This window comes from Erithacus rubecula (genome assembly GCF_903797595.1).
Source record: "Erithacus rubecula genome assembly, chromosome: 24".
NCBI lineage: Eukaryota > Metazoa > Chordata > Aves > Passeriformes > Muscicapidae > Erithacus > Erithacus rubecula.
This window is the reverse complement of record NC_136676.1, coordinates 6,978,838-6,996,075: the sequence shown is the minus strand read 5'-3', so window position 1 is coordinate 6,996,075 and position 17,238 is coordinate 6,978,838. Positions and strand designations below refer to the sequence as shown.

General features: G+C 43.1%; 2 protein-coding genes and 1 long non-coding RNA gene across 6 annotated transcripts; 1 reads left to right on the top strand and 2 right to left on the bottom strand.

Annotated features, from left to right (window-relative positions):
- Positions 1 to 55: 55 nt before the first annotated feature.
- NMNAT1 (nicotinamide nucleotide adenylyltransferase 1) lies at positions 56 to 6,458 on the bottom strand (the record flags this gene model as incomplete). 2 transcript variants are annotated; one of them, XM_079326293.1, is made up of 6 exons in its annotated part: positions 6,348 to 6,458; positions 4,546 to 4,719; positions 3,923 to 4,106; positions 3,635 to 3,780; positions 2,867 to 3,261; positions 56 to 2,470 (listed from the first exon to the last, which is right to left on the bottom strand). In XM_079326293.1, the coding sequence occupies exons 2-6, from the start codon at positions 4,667 to 4,669 to the stop codon at positions 2,396 to 2,398; spliced, it is 924 nt and encodes a 307-aa protein (XP_079182419.1). In that variant the 5' UTR covers positions 4,670 to 4,719; positions 6,348 to 6,458. The 2 variants fall into 2 exon arrangements, with proteins under 2 accessions (XP_079182419.1, XP_079182420.1); XM_079326294.1 differs by lacking the exon at positions 56 to 2,470 and having other exon boundaries at positions 2,858 to 3,261.
- On the top strand, positions 6,035 to 12,913 carry LZIC (leucine zipper and CTNNBIP1 domain containing). 3 transcript variants are annotated; one of them, XM_079326302.1, is made up of 8 exons: positions 6,035 to 6,190; positions 6,311 to 6,475; positions 7,987 to 8,126; positions 8,496 to 8,631; positions 9,114 to 9,212; positions 9,861 to 9,956; positions 11,695 to 11,776; positions 12,515 to 12,913. In XM_079326302.1, the coding sequence occupies exons 3-8, from the start codon at positions 8,026 to 8,028 to the stop codon at positions 12,571 to 12,573; spliced, it is 573 nt and encodes a 190-aa protein (XP_079182428.1). In that variant the 5' UTR covers positions 6,035 to 6,190; positions 6,311 to 6,475; positions 7,987 to 8,025; the 3' UTR covers positions 12,574 to 12,913. The 3 variants fall into 3 exon arrangements, with proteins under 3 accessions (XP_079182428.1, XP_079182426.1, XP_079182427.1); XM_079326300.1 differs by lacking the exons at positions 6,035 to 6,190; positions 6,311 to 6,475 and adding an exon at positions 7,170 to 7,237; XM_079326301.1 differs by lacking the exons at positions 6,035 to 6,190; positions 6,311 to 6,475 and having other exon boundaries at positions 7,802 to 8,126.
- On the bottom strand, positions 9,221 to 17,229 carry LOC306812065. Its single transcript, XR_013776787.1, has 3 exons — positions 16,852 to 17,229; positions 11,773 to 11,851; positions 9,221 to 9,524 (listed from the first exon to the last, which is right to left on the bottom strand). It is a non-coding gene; the product is annotated as an uncharacterized lncRNA (long non-coding RNA).
- Positions 17,230 to 17,238: the final 9 nt, after the last annotated feature.

Genomic DNA, 17,238 nt, shown 5'->3' with positions numbered 1-17,238 from the left:
TAGCTCCTGCCTTGGCTTTCTGTTCTCGGCACATAAAGGAGAGCTGATACAGAAGCAGTTCCCACTGATGCTTTATTAGTTGCTGCACATTGTGGCAGAACACACAGGCAAGTAGAGCACATGATGCAGCAGATAAGCTTCACTGCTGGAGTTCACCTTCAGTAAAGAAGTGAAAGAAATCCCTGATGATCCAGCAATGTGTTTAGAAAAGTGAATAAAAAATGCTTGACTTTGAAGAAAAAGCACTTAGGGAATTTGTGAGAGGAAATAAGGGATTTAGAGGTGAGGAAACACAGTTATATCTACTACTACATATCTACTACTATGTTTTTATTTACTGACTTGTGTTAGGCTGAGTAAGAAGGATAATATTTTGCAGAGAAGTTTCCCCAAAGTTTAGCTCTGTCTTAGGAGCTGGCAGTCTGATCCATATGACTCAGAATCATGCAAGTAGGAACTCAGGACGTCAAAACTTCTTTCCTGTTTGCAGCTGGATATTGTTCTCTAACCTACACTAAACCAGGAATGGCACAGAGAAATTAAAATTACAGTTTCCTCTCCACTCAGTCACATTTCACCTACAATTTGGTGTTCTGAGGTTATAGTAGTAAAGCACTGTTGCAATACTACTGACTCTTGCAAGCAAAGAGAAGTCAATTCTTGTTAAGTCCTGTCAAAGTCCAGATATATTTTAATTTAAATTAGGCAGATAATTTAGGGTGCGATCCTTCTTTCTGCAAATCAGTACTTAAACCTCACACAAAGACCTCTAAAGGGCACAGGGTTTGTGTTTAAAGTCTCAGCCTACAGAGCTCCTGAGAACTACCTATTGCCCTGGTCACATCCTATGATGGTTCATTCCTTTCTCCCTTCAAATTTCTGATTTTATTTGTGTGGAAATACTTTTTTCCATTTCCATCCTAGTTGCTGCGAAGCACTGAGCATCTAACACATTCTCTTAGGGATGTGGCCCAATTACAGAAGCAGATCAAGTGGGTCCTGCTGCTGCTGCATCATTAATAAAATACTTTGAGTCTAAATGACGTGTGGTGAAAGGGCCCCGTGTTCTTTTGAGGGTCTGACAAGAGTCCAATCCTGAAAGTTCTGCCTGTCTGACATCCATGAACAGCCCAGCAGTGCCTGTGGGGCTGGTGTTTCTGACTGGCTGGAACAGGAATTACTCCTAGTGCTGTAAGAGGCAGGCTCCTGGATGCTGCCAGTAAAACCAGCCAGCTGTCAGTCAGGGTGTGACAGGGCCCTGCTCTGGCCTGGCCCAGCAGAGTCTCAGTTCAGCTGGGCTTGATCTGAGAAACCTCACCAGAGTTATCCTGGGGAGATCCCATCAAAGAGCTGTTGACCCATGAGAAAGTGGCTTGCAAACCTTGGCATTCTTAATAAGGCACATAATCCAAACAAAAATGAGATAGCAGCAAATAAAGGGAGGTAGAATTCTATCACCACAACAGTCACAGTGCCTTTCTAGCTTATGTTCATACAATGTAGACAATACACTGTTAGATATAAAACCAGATTTCTAGCACAGAAAATATTTCATTTTCGATCAGTATTGATATCCTACCATTTTCTCTCTAGTAACAGAAAACAACTCTGACTATATATAACTATATTCTACTTATAGCTCAAAAGTGAAAGATACTTTATTATATGAAATAAATGTATTATTTGTAATAAAGGGACAAGTGTCTGAGAATCAGTGCAATGACACTATTATTAATTTCTATCTATTAAATCAATGGCTTTAAACCAGTTCCTGAGGTAGGCTTGTCCTTCCACCAGAAACAATACTGAACTTAACATTACAGCCCTGGAAACTCGCACTTTTACTTGAAAGTAAAGTACAAGACATTTCTGGAAGCAAACTACATGACAGCAAACAAGCAGCTGCATAGCTCAAAGGCAAGCAGCTCAAAGCATGCTATACCTAGAATCACTTCAGCCAGGAGGAAACTCTTCCCTTCCAGGATACAGCTAAATAATTTTTTTGAGGTGAACCACATGTTGACAATTAAAAGTAAAAAAAATTACATAGATTTACTCTAAGTAAATGGTACCTCTTGAAACCTAATAACTTTGTTAAGACACTGTAAGTTATTAAAAATATTTGTGTTATTGTTTTATAAATAGAGTAGTTTGAGTGAAAGCTAATCAGAACATTTTAATTTGTTTTGCTTATAGGCTTGCAATTTTCACGTACCGATGTGAATTGTCATACTTGCTTCAGTGAACTGGGACAGAACCTTAAAACATGGAAATCTTGTTCCTGGATTTGAAAAAGGTTGTGTAGGCCCAATCACTGAGTGCACCAAACCTCACTACTAACTACAGATGTACAGAACTAGCCCACTAGTACCTAAGAAAAACCCCCAAGCAGCCCCTAGAAAGCACACCTTCCTGTACTGAAATGCAGCTTTTTCCCCAGCAGGGAGCAGTTCAGCAGTTCAGTGAGCCCCTGGGTCAGTGACATGTTTCTGCAGGGGGGCAAGGAGCAGGTCAGGGAACCCCCGGGTCGCTGGTGTGTTTCTGCATGTTTCTCCAGGAGCAGTTCAGCAGGTCAGGGAGCCCCCGGGTCGCTGCTGTGTTTCTCCAGGGGCTCCAGGAGCAGTTCAGCAGGTCAGGGAACCCCCGGGTCACTGGTGTGTTTCTGCATGTTTCTCCAGCAGCAGTTCAGCAGGTCAGGAAGCCCCCGGGTCGCTGCTGTGTTTCTCCAGGGGCTCCAGGAGCAGGTCAGGGAGCCCCCGGGTCGCTGGTGTGTTTCTCCAGGGGCTCCAGGAGCAGTTCAGCAGGTCAGGGAGCCCCCGGGTCACTGCTGTGTTTCTCCAGGGGCTCCAGGAGCAGGTCAGGGAGCCCCCGGGCCGCTGGCGTGTTTCTGCAGCGGCGCCAGCAGCAGCCCCGCGTTCCTGCCCTCGCTCTCGGCGCTGTACAGCCCGTGCTGCTCGATGTACGCCCGCACCGCCTCCGGCACCAGGTAACGGATGCTCTGCCCCCGCCGCAGCGCCCTCCGGATCTTGGTGGAGGAAATGTCGTTGGTGATCCATTCCTCCACCAGGTGGATGTTGTTCTTATGTCTCCACAAAATGTCCGATTCGTAGATGAACTTCTGGACGTTGTTTCCAGCCCTACTGATGCACACGAGGCCGTGTTTTTCCACGATTTCGGTGATGTCCTCCAATTTCCACAGATTGGGGATCCCAAAAGATTCCAGCATGTCACTTCCACAGAGCAGTTTAACCTGTGGGACACCTTAAAGAGAAAATTAAATGAGAAATAGGGCTTGGTTTAGGGCTTGGCAGATTTTAGCAAACTTGACAGGGGCATTTAATTTCTTGGCTTGCTCTCTCTGTATCTTTGGATGAGATGAGACAATGGAATGAAATTTTTAAAAAAGAGTCAGAGTATATAATCTATAATAGGTAGCTATAACACAGGATTTTTCTGAATAAAAGTTATGGGAGTCCCTTCATTAAAGGGATCTAATGCCTTATGCTGTGGAATCTAAGGGAATAAAGTTACTGAGTGACATCAGAACCAAGAGCTACCATAAAAGTTACATATCCATGCAATTCTCTTGAAATAACAAGGATCATTAACCATTTAATTTGTAAACAGACTTAACTTTTTACAGCCGGACTCGGATTTTTCTTTTTAATGGGCTCGTGCCTATTTGGTTCCTGTTTTCTCTTCCGTCCCACCTTTGTTATGGGTACAGCATCCTGCAGACTGTTACTGACACCAGCAGATAAAAGCTTTTGATGATGATACCTGCAAAACAGCTGTATTTTAGGTATGTTAAAGGTGTAAGAAAAAATTGGGATATTATGGCCTAGCAAAGAAGTTAGAGTTAACACTATTCCTAATCCTTCCATAGGTTCATGAGACTTTTTAGAGGTTGGCTGAAGAATACCTTAAAACCTTTAGGGTTTCCAGCCACTCGCCCTGGCAGCTTTCCCAATCATCAACTTCCACCCAGTCTGAGTTTTTTGTAGCCAGTTTTGCCATGGTCACTCGGTGATTTGCACTGATCAGACCTTTCTTCTTATATGCATCACCCACTGGTGAAATGATGCCTTTGATTACTTTGTATTTTCCTGTGGAAAAAAACACATCACACAAGAACATGACAAGTGGTTGAGCAGATGTTACTTCCCCTGCATTGTATTTAACCTGTGACATAACCATTATCCAGTGCAATGGCAGCTGACAGCCAGCCCTGTGGAAAAATACAGGACACTTCTGCACTGTCAGGGCAGCACAATGGAAGAGTTAGTGAGATATATCAGAAAGATATAAACTATAAACCCTGTACTCTTGCTCATTAAAATCAGTAATAAGCAACACAAATGAGTTGTCTCATAATGGCCTACATGATTTCGTGTAAGACATAAACACTTATCAGCTTCAATATCTGATTAGCATTTGTAAAAATATCTGTCACTGTCAAACAGGCGTTCAAAGACACAAGATATTCACCCTAACATTTAGGTGTTTGATTATTAAGGCTATTCCAAATGATACAAATTAGAATACCTGTTTCATTGAAGTAGTCTTTAGCCAGCTCAAACAGCCTCAGGTGCATGTTGGTGATGGGATTGAAGGACCCACAGGCCAGCAGTACCACTTCAGTCTTGCTGTCAGGATCTTCCATGGCCATTCCTCACAGCCACAGAGCCAGGAGGGAATGCTGGTGCCAGGTGCCAGCCCCTACAGGACATGGGATGAGAAAGAGTTAGTGTTACTTACTTGTGCTGTTCATAAGCAAAAGATAAAATTTCAATATCAATTTGAAAGCTGTATTTTTCTTCCATCAACCTGGCCTGTGACTGCTCAGGTGACAATTCTTTGTTCAATTTCTAAGTCATTAAAATATGAAATCACTGAAAAGAGGCTGCTTGCCCAGAGGATGGTATAGTGCCCACTCTGAAGAAAAGCAGGTCATGCCTTTAAACTTCATGTGGAGGGGTTATCTATCCTGATTGCAGGACAAACTTCATTAGAATTTTGCACCTTTTTTAATAAGTCAGTGCCGATCAACTGCCAAAAGACACATAGGCAGAGAACTTCCTTGTTAAGTAACTTCCTTCTTGTGCTTATAGAGAGAAATAGAACATCCTGTGACCATTCCTAGTCTTGCCACTCTAAACTGCAGTGAGCCTTTCCAGCATGATCTATAAAACCAAGACTGTGTCATATATTATATTGTAGTAAATTATGGAGGAGAACAGCATCAACATTTCTTCATTTGGGATTTTTTTACATTTTCTAAAATATAAAATGTAAACGGTGTCATTTATATAATTCAGCACGGTATGTGGGAAGAAAGTGCTGTGGACTAAATATAAGAAAAGTCAATTTGCTTTGTTGCAGCAAGTATTAGGTGTACCAGTGGAAAAGGTGGGAGAAGAACAGTAAATTACAGAAGTTTAGTAAAAGCTGCAATGAAATACTGGGGTTTTCCCCCTTTTCTAAAATACCACAGTTCTGTTCCAATTCTGAGCTTCAGTTTCAGAAAGCTGTTTAAGAATTGCTGAGAATAAGAAAATTTCACTACTTATCATTTAATTTCTCTTCACACTTCATTTGTCCTTACACCTCACACACATTTTTGCTTCTGTATTCTTTCCTGAGAATATCCTGCCTTGCCAAGGTGTTTTCCCACATGTGGCCTAACAAAGGAGAACTGCAATGGCCTGTTGCTGCTTGTGAGGTCTGAGACATCCTGAGGAGCACAGAATTCACTGTCTGCCATTGTTTCTACAGCAACATCACCACTGGAGAAATCCCACAAGGTCACCCTGACACGTCTGTCCCTTACAGAGAGGCTGAGTGATGTTCACAGCAGCCCCAGCGCTGAGACACCATCACAGCCAAACCTTGTAACAGCGACTGTGTCCTCACATCAAACAGCCCCTGGATAAAAGCAACTCTTGCAAGGCTTCCTATTTTGTAAGTGCTAGTACTCTTCTGTGCTTTCAATAGTTTCACAAACTTTTAAAATGTTCTTCATTACTGCAGAGTAGCTCAGCAGTGGAAGGGCTGGTGGTACTTGAAATGCAGCTTCACAGGGGCACGGCTAGGAGAGTTACTATGGGAACAGGGAGGAGAGGAATTAGGCTGTCTTTGTAATGCACAAATGCTACTTTCAACAGTGACTCAGGCTGCAAACCTCGAAAAGGTCGATTTTTTTTCCTTTAAAAAAAAAAGTGAAAAAGAAAAGAAAATTTAAATATGGAAATATAGAGTGCCTTTTCGGGAGTTAGTCAAAATGTCTTTTTCCATGCTGCTAATTTTACAGTTTACAGAAACAGGCAATTATTGCCTCATAAACTCACCTGGCACTAAAACACATCAAAATATGCCTACAGCAGGTCTTGGGATGGCTCTGGAGCCCAACCTGCCAGTCACCTTCCGGGGATAAGCAGGTGAGGATGCTTCGCTCAATCTCATTTATGTTTCAGAGGCAAATATCTGTCAAATATGTTTGTATATCGGTATATATATAGAACACAAGCATGATGCGGGCGTTCAGGGACATCCTCGCGCGGCTCGCCGCCCCCGGGGGCCTGCAGGGGGTCCGGTCCCCACCAGCGAGCCCCCCCTGCCCATCGCCGGTGAGCCGCGCTCTGTGCCCGCTTATCCCCGGGGCTGTGCCCACTCACCCCCGGTTCTATCCCCGGGGCTGTGCCCACTCAGTGCCCGCTCAGCCCCGTTCTATCCCGGCTCAATCCCCGCTCACCCCCGGCTCTATCCCGGCTCTATCCCCGCTCACCCCCGTTCTATCCCGGCTCTACCCCCCGCTCTATCCCGGCTCTATCCCGGCTCACCCCCGGCTCTATCCCGGCTCTATCCCCGCTCACCCCCGGCTCTATCCCCGCTCACCCCCGGCTCTATCCCGGCTCTACCCCCCGCTCTATCCCGGCTCTATCCCCGCTCACCCCCGGCTCTATCCCGGCTCTATCCCCGCTCTATCCCGGCTCTATCCCCGCTCACCCCCGGCTCTATCCCGGCTCTATCCCGGCTCTATCCCCGCTCACCCCCGGCTCTATCCCCCGCTCTATCCCGGCTCTATCCCCGCTCCGTGCCCTCCGTGCCCGCTCCCGCCGGCGCTGACCCCTCTCGCCCGGGCCCGCGGGGCCGCCGCCGCTCATTGGCCGGGGCGCGGCGGAAGCGGCGCTGCCGGGGCGGGACGCGCCCGCGCTGCCGCGGCCTGCCCGGCTGAGGGGTGAGGGGCCCGGGCCCGGCGGGCGGAGGGGGAAGAGCGGGGCCGAAGCGCGGCTGGGAGCGGGCAGGAGGGGCCGGGGAGGGCCCGAGTTCTGCCTTCTGCTCCCCGCAGGGCGCTCGGCGCGGAGCCAGGGCCGCCCTCCCCTGCGCGGCCCTCAGAGCGGCCGTGGGGCCGCCGCGCCCTGTGGTGGTGGCTGTGGCTGTGTCCGTGTGTCCGCGTGTCCGTGTCCGTGTGTCCGAGTGTCCGAGTGTCCGCGTGTCCGCGTGTCCGTGCCCGCGTGTCCGTGTCCGAGTGCCCGCGTGTCCGTGTGTCCGTGTCCGCGTGTCCGAGTGCCCGTGTCCGAGTGCCCGTGTCCGAGTGTCCGTGTCCGTGTCCGCCCCGGGGCGATGCGGGGAGCGCTGGTTCTCAGACACACCTGCACCCGGGCTGCTCTGAGCAGCGTTCCAAAGGGCCGCCCCTTTGTTTCCTATATATTGTCTCATTCAGCTCTGTATTTCGGAAATTGCTGCTTGATTTGACACTCGCTTGGTTATATGTGCTGTGCCTGTTGGAGTTCCCTGCTGAACCACCTCTTGCTTTGAAGATAATTCTGTACACCCAGCCTTGCATTTCTATATTTCCACTGCAAGGATCTCAGGGTGTTGTGATTAAATATTCTATCAGCAAGATAGTGCATTATTTTAATATTTAGAGCATTTAAAATACGTTTTAAGTTGCTGATACAAACAATAAAATGTACTTTCTCTTAGAAGTGTCATGTAGAAAACATTTTAATGTGAACACAGAAAATGGCTTCAAGAGGAACAACGGAGACCAGTAAACTAAAACAAAACCTGGAGGAGCAGCTGGACAGATTAATGCAGCAACTTCAGGATCTGGAAGAATGCAGGTAATAAAAATAGTTGTTTTACCCTTATATAGCAGTATTTTTCGTAAGTGGTTGGTAGAAGAAAGCGGTACCTTTCAAAAATCTTGGGTGGGGGGAGCTTATTTATATTTGTGTTTTGCTGTGGCTTTTTGTTTTTAAATTAGGTAAGATACTGGTGTCAGAAAAAATTACTTCTAAAAACCTATGTTAAGATTGTTTTCTATATCTGAGAAAAATACAAGCAGAAATACTCAGTATTTCCTTTGAAATGTTATATTTCAGTGTGACTTTTAACCTTCTAGTAGCTGAAATCACAGTTTTGCCCTCTGCTCCATGGGATGTCTCAGGTTAAATCCTGGGAATCAATGTGTCTTCTTGGGTCCTTCCTAGAGAGGAGCTGGATGCAGATGAGTACGAAGAGACCAAGAAAGAAACTCTAGAGCAGCTGAGTGAGTTCAATGACTCCCTGAAGAAGATTATGTCTGGAGACATGACTTTGGTGGATGAGCTCAGTGGCATGCAACTGGTAAGGATGGTGTGTTGCTGAAAAAGTTCATGTTCTGCCTGGAGTTGATGAAACAGCAAATAGATACAAGTGATTCACTGTAATTTTTATGTGATATCTAGATCTACGTAACTCATGCTTTTTATAATTTAATACATTTGTATATGTAAAAAACTTGGAGAGGTATCATAATTTTAAAAGGGAAAAAATCCCATTGATGAATCACAACCTTAACACTGTAGGAAATTAAGACCTGGACAGTAATGAAAAGTTTCAAGGCTCTTTCTCCATCTAGTTACATTAATTAGAGGATTCTTTAAGCCCTCCATAAAGGTAATTTTTTTAAATTTCATTTCCTTAGTTATGAAATTAAAAAGATGAGCTCTATGTATCAAATTATGCAGAGGGTACTAATGAGTCTCTCCAGCCCCCATTAATCTCATCCTGCTGCTGTAGTTTGTGATTCCTGTTAGTCCTGGTCATTCTTGCTCTTCTCCTTGCAGGCAATACAAGCAGCCATCAGCCAAGCATTTAAAACTCCAGAAGTGATTAGAATGTTTGCTAAGAAGCAGCCAAGACAATTGAGGACAAGGCTGGCAGAGGTGAAGCCTTCTGTTTTATTGCAAAAACTGTTTATTTGAGGCAGACTGATTCAAGTACGTAATGATTGCAAGGAAAACCTTGAGTGGGCTGGAAAGCTTGCTGGTAAAGTCCAGAAGAGATGGAGAGGTTCTCTTTCAGAATTTGTTCTGTTTTAAATGTTTATTGAGGTAATTGGGACAACCATGTGGATTTCTTGAGTTATCTTTTATCTTCCTGCTTCAAAGCAAGGATGTGAGTGAACTGAGGAAACTGCAGATGGAGAGTCTGTGTTTGTACTGAGGGGTGGAGAGTTCACTCAATGCTTCAGAGATCTAAAATGAAGATCCAGATAAAGTGAAATCAAATGTGGTTCCTCCATGGTACCAGTGATGTGTGAATACATAATTTTAAATTATTATCATTTTTGGATAAAAAGAGATTCACGTTTGGAGAAATCAAGTAAGTCAAAGTTAGGGGTAAAGAGTATTTGCTGAACATTCAGAAAAACTTCACAGACATCTTTTAAATCACAGACAGCTCTGTCCCTTACTGCTACAGGTCCATGAGTACTGATGATGTTTTTAGGCTGTTGCATTTCTCATGCTGCTGTGTTGGGTGAAATAATGGGAAACTTACATATTTTGACTGTTTTTTCCCCTGGTGTGCAGATGGACAGAGACTTAATGGTTGGGAAGTTGCCACGAGACCTGTACACCCAACAGAAACTGGAAATCCTGACTGCCCTCAGAAAGCTTGGTGAGAAGGTAAGGCCTTGGTATGACAGTCAGGTGAATAGAGCTTTTTGCCTATTTAGGAGGAATTAGAAATAATTAAAATTAGAAATTACAATTTTATAAGCAAATGATAAAATGCAACTTGCTGTTATTCTATATAATGTCCTTCCATTTCAATGCCAAACTTTCTGAAGCTGAACATGTATCAAATAGTTTGGTACCTTTCTCTAAGGCTGTTTCTACTTTTAAGTACTTCCTTTGGTGGGCTGTATGCATGAATCACACACCAGCTGGTAGAAGGTGATGGTATTTATAAAAGCTATAAAACAAGTCTTTACTGCCCATCTAGCACCAACTCATCAGGAGCTGTTCAAGACCTCTGACATGTATCCAGCTTCACTTTTATAGTGTTGGTTATGCCTACCCCTGGGGATGAGATGAGATGAGGGATAAATTCATTGTTGTCCCAGTGATCCACCAGTGGCAGAAGTAGCCCTGGGTTTGCCACCAGAGGGAGGAAGAGAAGTTGCTTCTCTTTGTGGATGGTATATGAAGAAAATAGATTGCTGTGTATCTCTGTACTTTAGTTTTTTTAGGAAATGAAGGAATGTCAAGGAAAAGATCAAGTGCAGTACTTAAAGGAGCTGCAATCCAAGTAGTTTCCAAAGCAGAGGCTTTCCCTCACAATATTTTATTGCTTGACTGCAAAAAGAAAAACAAAATATTTTGCAATTATATGAAAGCTAGTTAAGATTGTGAACTGAATGCATGAAGCTATCTAATCCTCTTGAAATGAGCTCCTTGGACCACAACATCAGTTCACCTCACCACGCTCTGCCCTATCTTCTTTATCATTTAAAATGATCACAAAGGGCTTGCTAGGGCAGCAATATCACATCTGTTCTGGATGTGAATAATGATAACAAATACTGCATGTTTGTCTGCACAACATTGCAAAGTGGTAAGTAGCTGTATGCTTGCTTACAAAGCCAGCAAAGGCAGGTAAGAAATATGTTTTCCTTCATTCCAACCTAATCCTGAACGTCTGTACCTGATTTTTATATTTCTAATAAATAAACTGACGCAAAGCCTGTGAAGGGTTTGACACACATGCTTTGCTGTAATAAAGATGTGTATCTGAGGCTAATTAAATGAGTGACTTTTAACTTAGAATATCTGAACCTTCCAAATGTAGGTTACTGCTTCATTATTGTAAATATTTTATGGGCATCTGTCACAAGGCATCAGAGCACATACATAAAAGTAAAATATACATGGGGAAATGTCACTTTAAAGGAAGGGAGCCATTTCTAGGTCATTGGCTCTTAACATGGTCAAAGCTGGCAGTGACTGCTTTTTTTTGCTTTCCTTGGTAGATGATAGGAAGTAAACCTAGATCTTAGTTCATTATTGTACTGACCATGTGACAAAAAAGTTATTGACAGCTTGACATAGTTTAGGTACACAGGTACAGTGTGACCTTTTAATAAAAAATACTCAATGGAAATCAACTTGAAACTTGCATGTGCAGGCATGTCTGACACTATACAAGCTGTCCTGGGCTGTCAGGAGCCAGGGAGGGAAAATGCAGTGCTAGGGGAAGCAGTATCTGGTTTTGGTTTAGGTGTCAGTGTGGTAGATAACACTGCCACTTAAAAGCTGCAAAGGGACAATTGCTGCAACCTGAGCTCATGGAGGTGCACAAGTGGATGGTGGGATATGCACACTTAAGGTATCAGCTGCACAGTTGTGGTGTTTTTTTATTTAGCTCACTGGTGATGATGAGATGTTCTTATCAACAAATGCTGGTACAGCCCTGAGCCAATTTGAGAGAGTCTCCACTGACCTTGGTAAGTTTTCATTCTCATAACTTCTGATTCCTTTGCCTGATGGAACACTGATTAATAGAAGTATGTCTGGTTCCCCTATGAAAGAGAAAATATGAACGAGATTCATGCCATTAAATGTTAATATATGTTTTATTAACAATGAGACTCTGATACACTATCATGAGGAAAAAGTAACACAGCAAATAAATCCAATGCCAAATGTCCACAAAATGCCAAGGGTGCCCATTATGCTGAAGGCTTGAATAGTCTGTCTCAAGTAGAGATGCTGCTCTTAGGGTTAAACACAGATGTAGCAGTAGTTTAAACTGGGATGGAAGAGCTGTGAGTGGCAGGAATGTGCCAGACTAGCTCAGGGTACACAGAAACTGTCTGGGTTTCAGCTTTCAGCTCTGCTCTCCTTGCCAGTTAAGCCAGGTGAGATCCCTCTGTTCAGGAGGGGACTTTGGTAGTAGCTCTGTGTGTGGAGGTGTTACCAACACCAGTCCAGCTACAAACAAATCACAAACAAATCACAGCTTATGGAGGAAAGGGAGCTCCATCCCAGCCAGGCCCAGTAGGACATGGCTGCTCTAGACCTGGCAAGCCTTTGTGGGGCTTTTTCAATTAGCTCAAGTGTTCTAGTTTTCACAATGAAGGTTTGATTTCTTTGGATCTCAAATGTTTTGCTTGATTTAAATTGTATATAAGGTAATTCACAATTTCCACTAATACTTAATGAAAATGCTTTTCTCCCCTCAGGATCAGGAGACAAAGTCTTTGCTCTTGCAAGTGTTGAAGTAGAAAAGGCAAAACAATGAAGAGGTTCGTGAGGCTCATGTCTCCAGTTATCAGCAGCATTGGATTTTGGTGATACTGCATTTGGTTTTTCTGTTTCTAGCATGTTGAAAAAAAGCAAAGCAAAACAAAAAACCCAAGCCCTAAACTTCTTGGGTCCTTAACCAGAAGATCCGAAGTAAACAGCCTTAAGTGCACTTTGGAAACTTGGTGTCTGTACCCTTTAATAATACAAGCTCTGAGGCTGAACACTAAGAGGAATTCTGAAACAAAAGCATGGTATGACTGTCTTTGGAAAGAGGCAGCTCTTTGAACTTCTCTGAATGTGTATTTCTCTAACTATTAAAACTTAATCTTTTTGCATGTGGTTGTAGCAAGCAGATCTTTTTAAGAAGTGGTCCTGATGAGGTTTTTTTGGTGATTCTTCGCATTGTCTTAATTTTTGTCTGGACTCCCTCCTAAGTGGTTTGTGCTAGGAAAGCATTGAAGCTTTGGAAAATGGATGTAGTTTATTGAAATGCCATCTTTCTACAAACTGTTTGCAGAAGACCCAGAAGGAGGCTGGATGCTGCTCACTGGCCCTTGGCTGCTTGTCTGCCGTGCACATGAATGAGCACTTTGTGTCCCAGCCTGGCTGGGGACAATGGCAGCCTGTGGGGAGGCTTCTGGGGTCCTTTAACCTTGTGTATGGGAAGGACAGGAATTGATAGGGCATGGCAATGAGATGCTGTCCCTTGGCTCTGCCTTCAGCTCTGGTGTGTAACTGCACACTGCTGGTATTGCAGAGGGGCATGGAATAGCTTGCAAGGAGGGACAGGTTTGGAAAGGGGGAAGCCCCCATTCTGTGGTCAGTGCAATTGTTGCTCAGGAGGGTCTGTGTCTCCACTGCACCCTGAATAAACTTGGCATAGGAGGATTTGAAATCTCATCTAGTTGAATTTTTAGCTCAGAGACTAAGTGGGTAGCATAGAATATAAACAGAAAATTAACATGGTCAGTCATCACTTAGAGTGCACTTACAGGCCATAAAAGCCCTATAAATTAGCAACTTTGTCTAATTGTAAACTAGGAGTGGAGTAGACTAGAAAATGTGTTTCTAGACTGTATTTTGCTTTAACAGATATACTTTTGCTACCCAGCATTTAAGAAATGAAAGGATACATGGTATAGACAGCATAATTTGTTTTTCACTGGTAGAACTTTTTTGTCCCTGTTTTTAAAAAGCCTTTATTGAGGAGGGGTCTTTTGTCCATTCCAGCAAAACTATTTTCCTGTCTGGGACAGCATTGTGTTCTCTGACAAAGGCTGACTGCAGCTTCATAGCTGAGAACAGCTTATTAAAAGGCATTATTAGACTCTAAAATTATGGGAAACAAAACAGTCTGGGGACTGGAGCTGCCTTCTTTTCCTTTCTGCTCATTACTGGTGCTAAGGAACTCTCTCCCCATATACACCCCCAGCCTGCTTGCAGCATTACTATGTAAATTAAATCTCTCAGCATCACAAAAAGTTTACAGTACAATGGCATGGAAATCTCTTTCCTTGTAGCTTGAGAGATGTAAGTTTCCAGGAGAAACTTTTTTTAATTGGTTTGTAAATATTTCAGGATTTTTGCAAATTCCTGTACTGCGGGCAGTTGTAACATTCCAATTAAATTGATCCTTGACTGAACATCTTTCCAACATCCTGCTGCTCCTGCTCTTGGGAGGATCTCTGATGGTTTAGATGGACAAAGATGGGACTGAGATCAGTGACCAGTACTGCAAGCTTCAGTGTGTCAGGTCAGACTTCTCAGGAGCTGGGAAGGGTCAGAAATCAGAGCTCTAGCCAGAGACTGGCTGTGTCCTGCAGAATGCCCTGACCATAAATGGGATTTAACAGGGAAGCTGCTGCTGCTGTGAAGCTATTCATGGTTTGACCCTCACAGATAGTTAAGTAACCTCTTGAAATAGTTAGATTGATTTCAGGTATAGTAAGTTAATTGGTGTGTTGTGCTAAATAATCCTGGGATGTACTTCCACCACATCTTAAATGTTTTTGCAGGGGCTGGGGAAAAAAGTCCATAATCTATTTATTATAATAATGATTTTCTCAAATAAAAACTGCTAACAAAATGAAAGCATGGGTTTGTGTTGAACAAACAAGCCTGTGATGTGTGAGTTCCATCCCCAGCTCAGTGTTGGACCTGGGCAGATCACTCATTCTGTACACATCTTTCCTGGAGTAAAATACAGATTATGATCCTTAAATATCGAGTGCTGTGAAGTTGTTATTGATCATACACTGCTTTGAAGATTAAAAGTGCTTTGTTTTTTGTTTATCATTTTACTTCTGAAATAAGAATTGTAAAGTACAGTAGCTTTAGACACATCAGCAAAGTTCCCAGAGTCTTTTTTTGGCCGTATATAACCTCCTTTTTTAATCTTCTTTCTCTATAGAGTGAATTCAGTGATTGTACTGATCTGAAAGAAAAAGTGTTAGAAAATTTAAGCTTCAAATGTTCTGTCTCTCTTTCTTCTATCTTTGTCTGCTTGTGTTATTTCCCTTCTTTGATCTTGAATAGAAAAGTAGCAAGTTATCTTTGTGTTGAAGAAAAAATACAAGATTTCTTAAGAGATACCTTAGTTTCTCATGCTACTTTGCCTGTAAAAGTCCAACTCATTTTGATAGAGAGCTCTGTGAGCTCTATGGCCAGGCTGTATCATTAGTGGCTGAAATGGGATTGATGCATGATTTTGATGGATTTGAATTACCAAACTAAGTCTGGCATATTAAAGATTAACAAAAGAAAAAGAGATTCCAAACTAAAAACAAGTCCTTTATTTGGTACCACGCACATCTTGGAAAGAAAGAGTTTTCATTATTGTTGTGTGTGGTTGAATCCTGGATAATGAAAGCAGGGATTGTGTGTGCAGATGCTGCTGGAAGCCCTTAATGAGTGGGAGATGCCAACAAGTACAGAGGGACTTGGGGGGTGGAAGCAGCTGTGGTGTGAAGGAATCCTAAATGAATTTCAGAGCTGATTAAGAAAGAATTGAAGATCAGCAAGGACAGGGTGAATTGAGAGAATTTTTTTTAAGTCAAGTAGGGATTCAGAGGAAAAGGTTTCATGAAGTTTTGGCTTACTAGAATAAACAGCAGCCTCATTAAGCAAGAGATTAGAAGCTATTGAAAAGAAAAATCCGTTTAATCTGATAGATTTCTGTAAAATAATATCAAGTCTTTATACAATACTTGTCAAAACGTTAGACTTAACCTTTAGATAAATAAACTTCTAACATTCCCTGGCTGAGGGTTAGGTCAAGCAGTGTGATGATGGGAAGGAACAGATTTGATCAAGTGCAGTTCTACAATCTGTTTGCTTTGGGAGGCTCTGTGCATTCCCATGAGACATGAATAATATTTTACTCTATCTCTTGCAGAACTAGCATAGTTGAGAGGCCTCTTGAGCATCCATCATGTCTTATGATGATACAAGTGACTGATGGCAAGATGTCACCTTGCTTGATAGCTAAACATCTCGGTAAGCTTGAAGGGAATAAAGCAAGGTGGGGCAGGAGCTCAGCTTTAAGAAAATAAATCTAAAATTCTCCTAGGCCAGAGGAAGCCTTGTGGTATCTCTCCCTGCTAAAACCCTTTCTAAATGAATGCAGGATGTTAAATTGATGATCTGTAAGATTGCATTGCACTGCTGTACAGTCAGCCAGCTGAATGAGGAGAGCTAGACAGTACTTAGTCATAAAATGGTGTTGTGCCCATGATGTTATCAGTAAGGAAATTCATACTATTGCAAGGATGCAAATGATGGCTTAATTATATGCTCCCACTTGCATAAGATGCTTTTAGATCTTTCCCTCAGACTCATGTACTGTGCTAATTAACAGTAATCCAACTGGAGGATCCCAGAGCAATGCTTCTGCATATTTTTTTCAGCTTATGCTGGAGCTCTTATGTTCTTTTCTTAAATAATTAATAATCATTACTGCCTGCTGTGCTGTGGGTATGTGCCAGTGATCTCAGATCCCAGCACATTTGCACCATTCCTGTTCCTGTCAGAGGCTTGGGTTTGCTCTTTGCAGAGGCTTTCATGTTAAGCCCTTCATTAGCTGGCAGTGGGGTTTGGATTTCAATGGCATCGGGCTTTGATGTCATTAAGTATCAAGCTGTTAAAGGAAGCGCCACCTATTTCATTACTGTGACTATCTTTATGCAATTAAGTTAACTACCGAGTAGAAAACAGATGCATTTTACTAAACATTTGGTACACAAAGCATTTTTATCTGCAGGAATTTTGTACTTACCTTGCTGGCCTCACCAATGCACCCTGTAAGGAAGCAGGGTTACTGTTAACCTAGTGGGAAACCATAATGCAGATGAGTGATAGAGCAGGGCGGAGAGCCTTTGGTGGCTTCTGTCTTCTTGCGTTTTTAGTTTGAATTAATTGCTCTCTGTGTTCACTGGGGTTTTACTGTCCTTCAGTCAATGTAGATGAAGCATTACTTTATTTCTGAGTGCTTCGATGGCCAAATGACCATTTATTCTAGTAGGAGGTTGGCGTTTTCAGTATTGGCCGAACGAGCTGAAGCTGTACTGGACGCTGCAGTGTCTGTAACTTTCTCAGCGCAGTGTTAATGAGCAGCGCCCTGCTGGGACGGATCTGGGCTGGCCCCGAGCCCGGGCCCGCCGGG

Coding starts and splice junctions, on each gene's coding strand:
- LZIC (XM_079326302.1), top strand. CDS start 8,026: ATGGCTTCAAGAGGAACAACGGAGACCAGTAAACTAAAACAAAACCTG. Junction 9,213..9,860: donor TGAGGACAAGGCTGGCAGAG/GTGAAGCCTTCT, acceptor CCTGGTGTGCAG/ATGGACAGAGACTTAATGGT. Junction 9,957..11,694: donor TCAGAAAGCTTGGTGAGAAG/GTAAGGCCTTGG, acceptor TTTTTTATTTAG/CTCACTGGTGATGATGAGAT.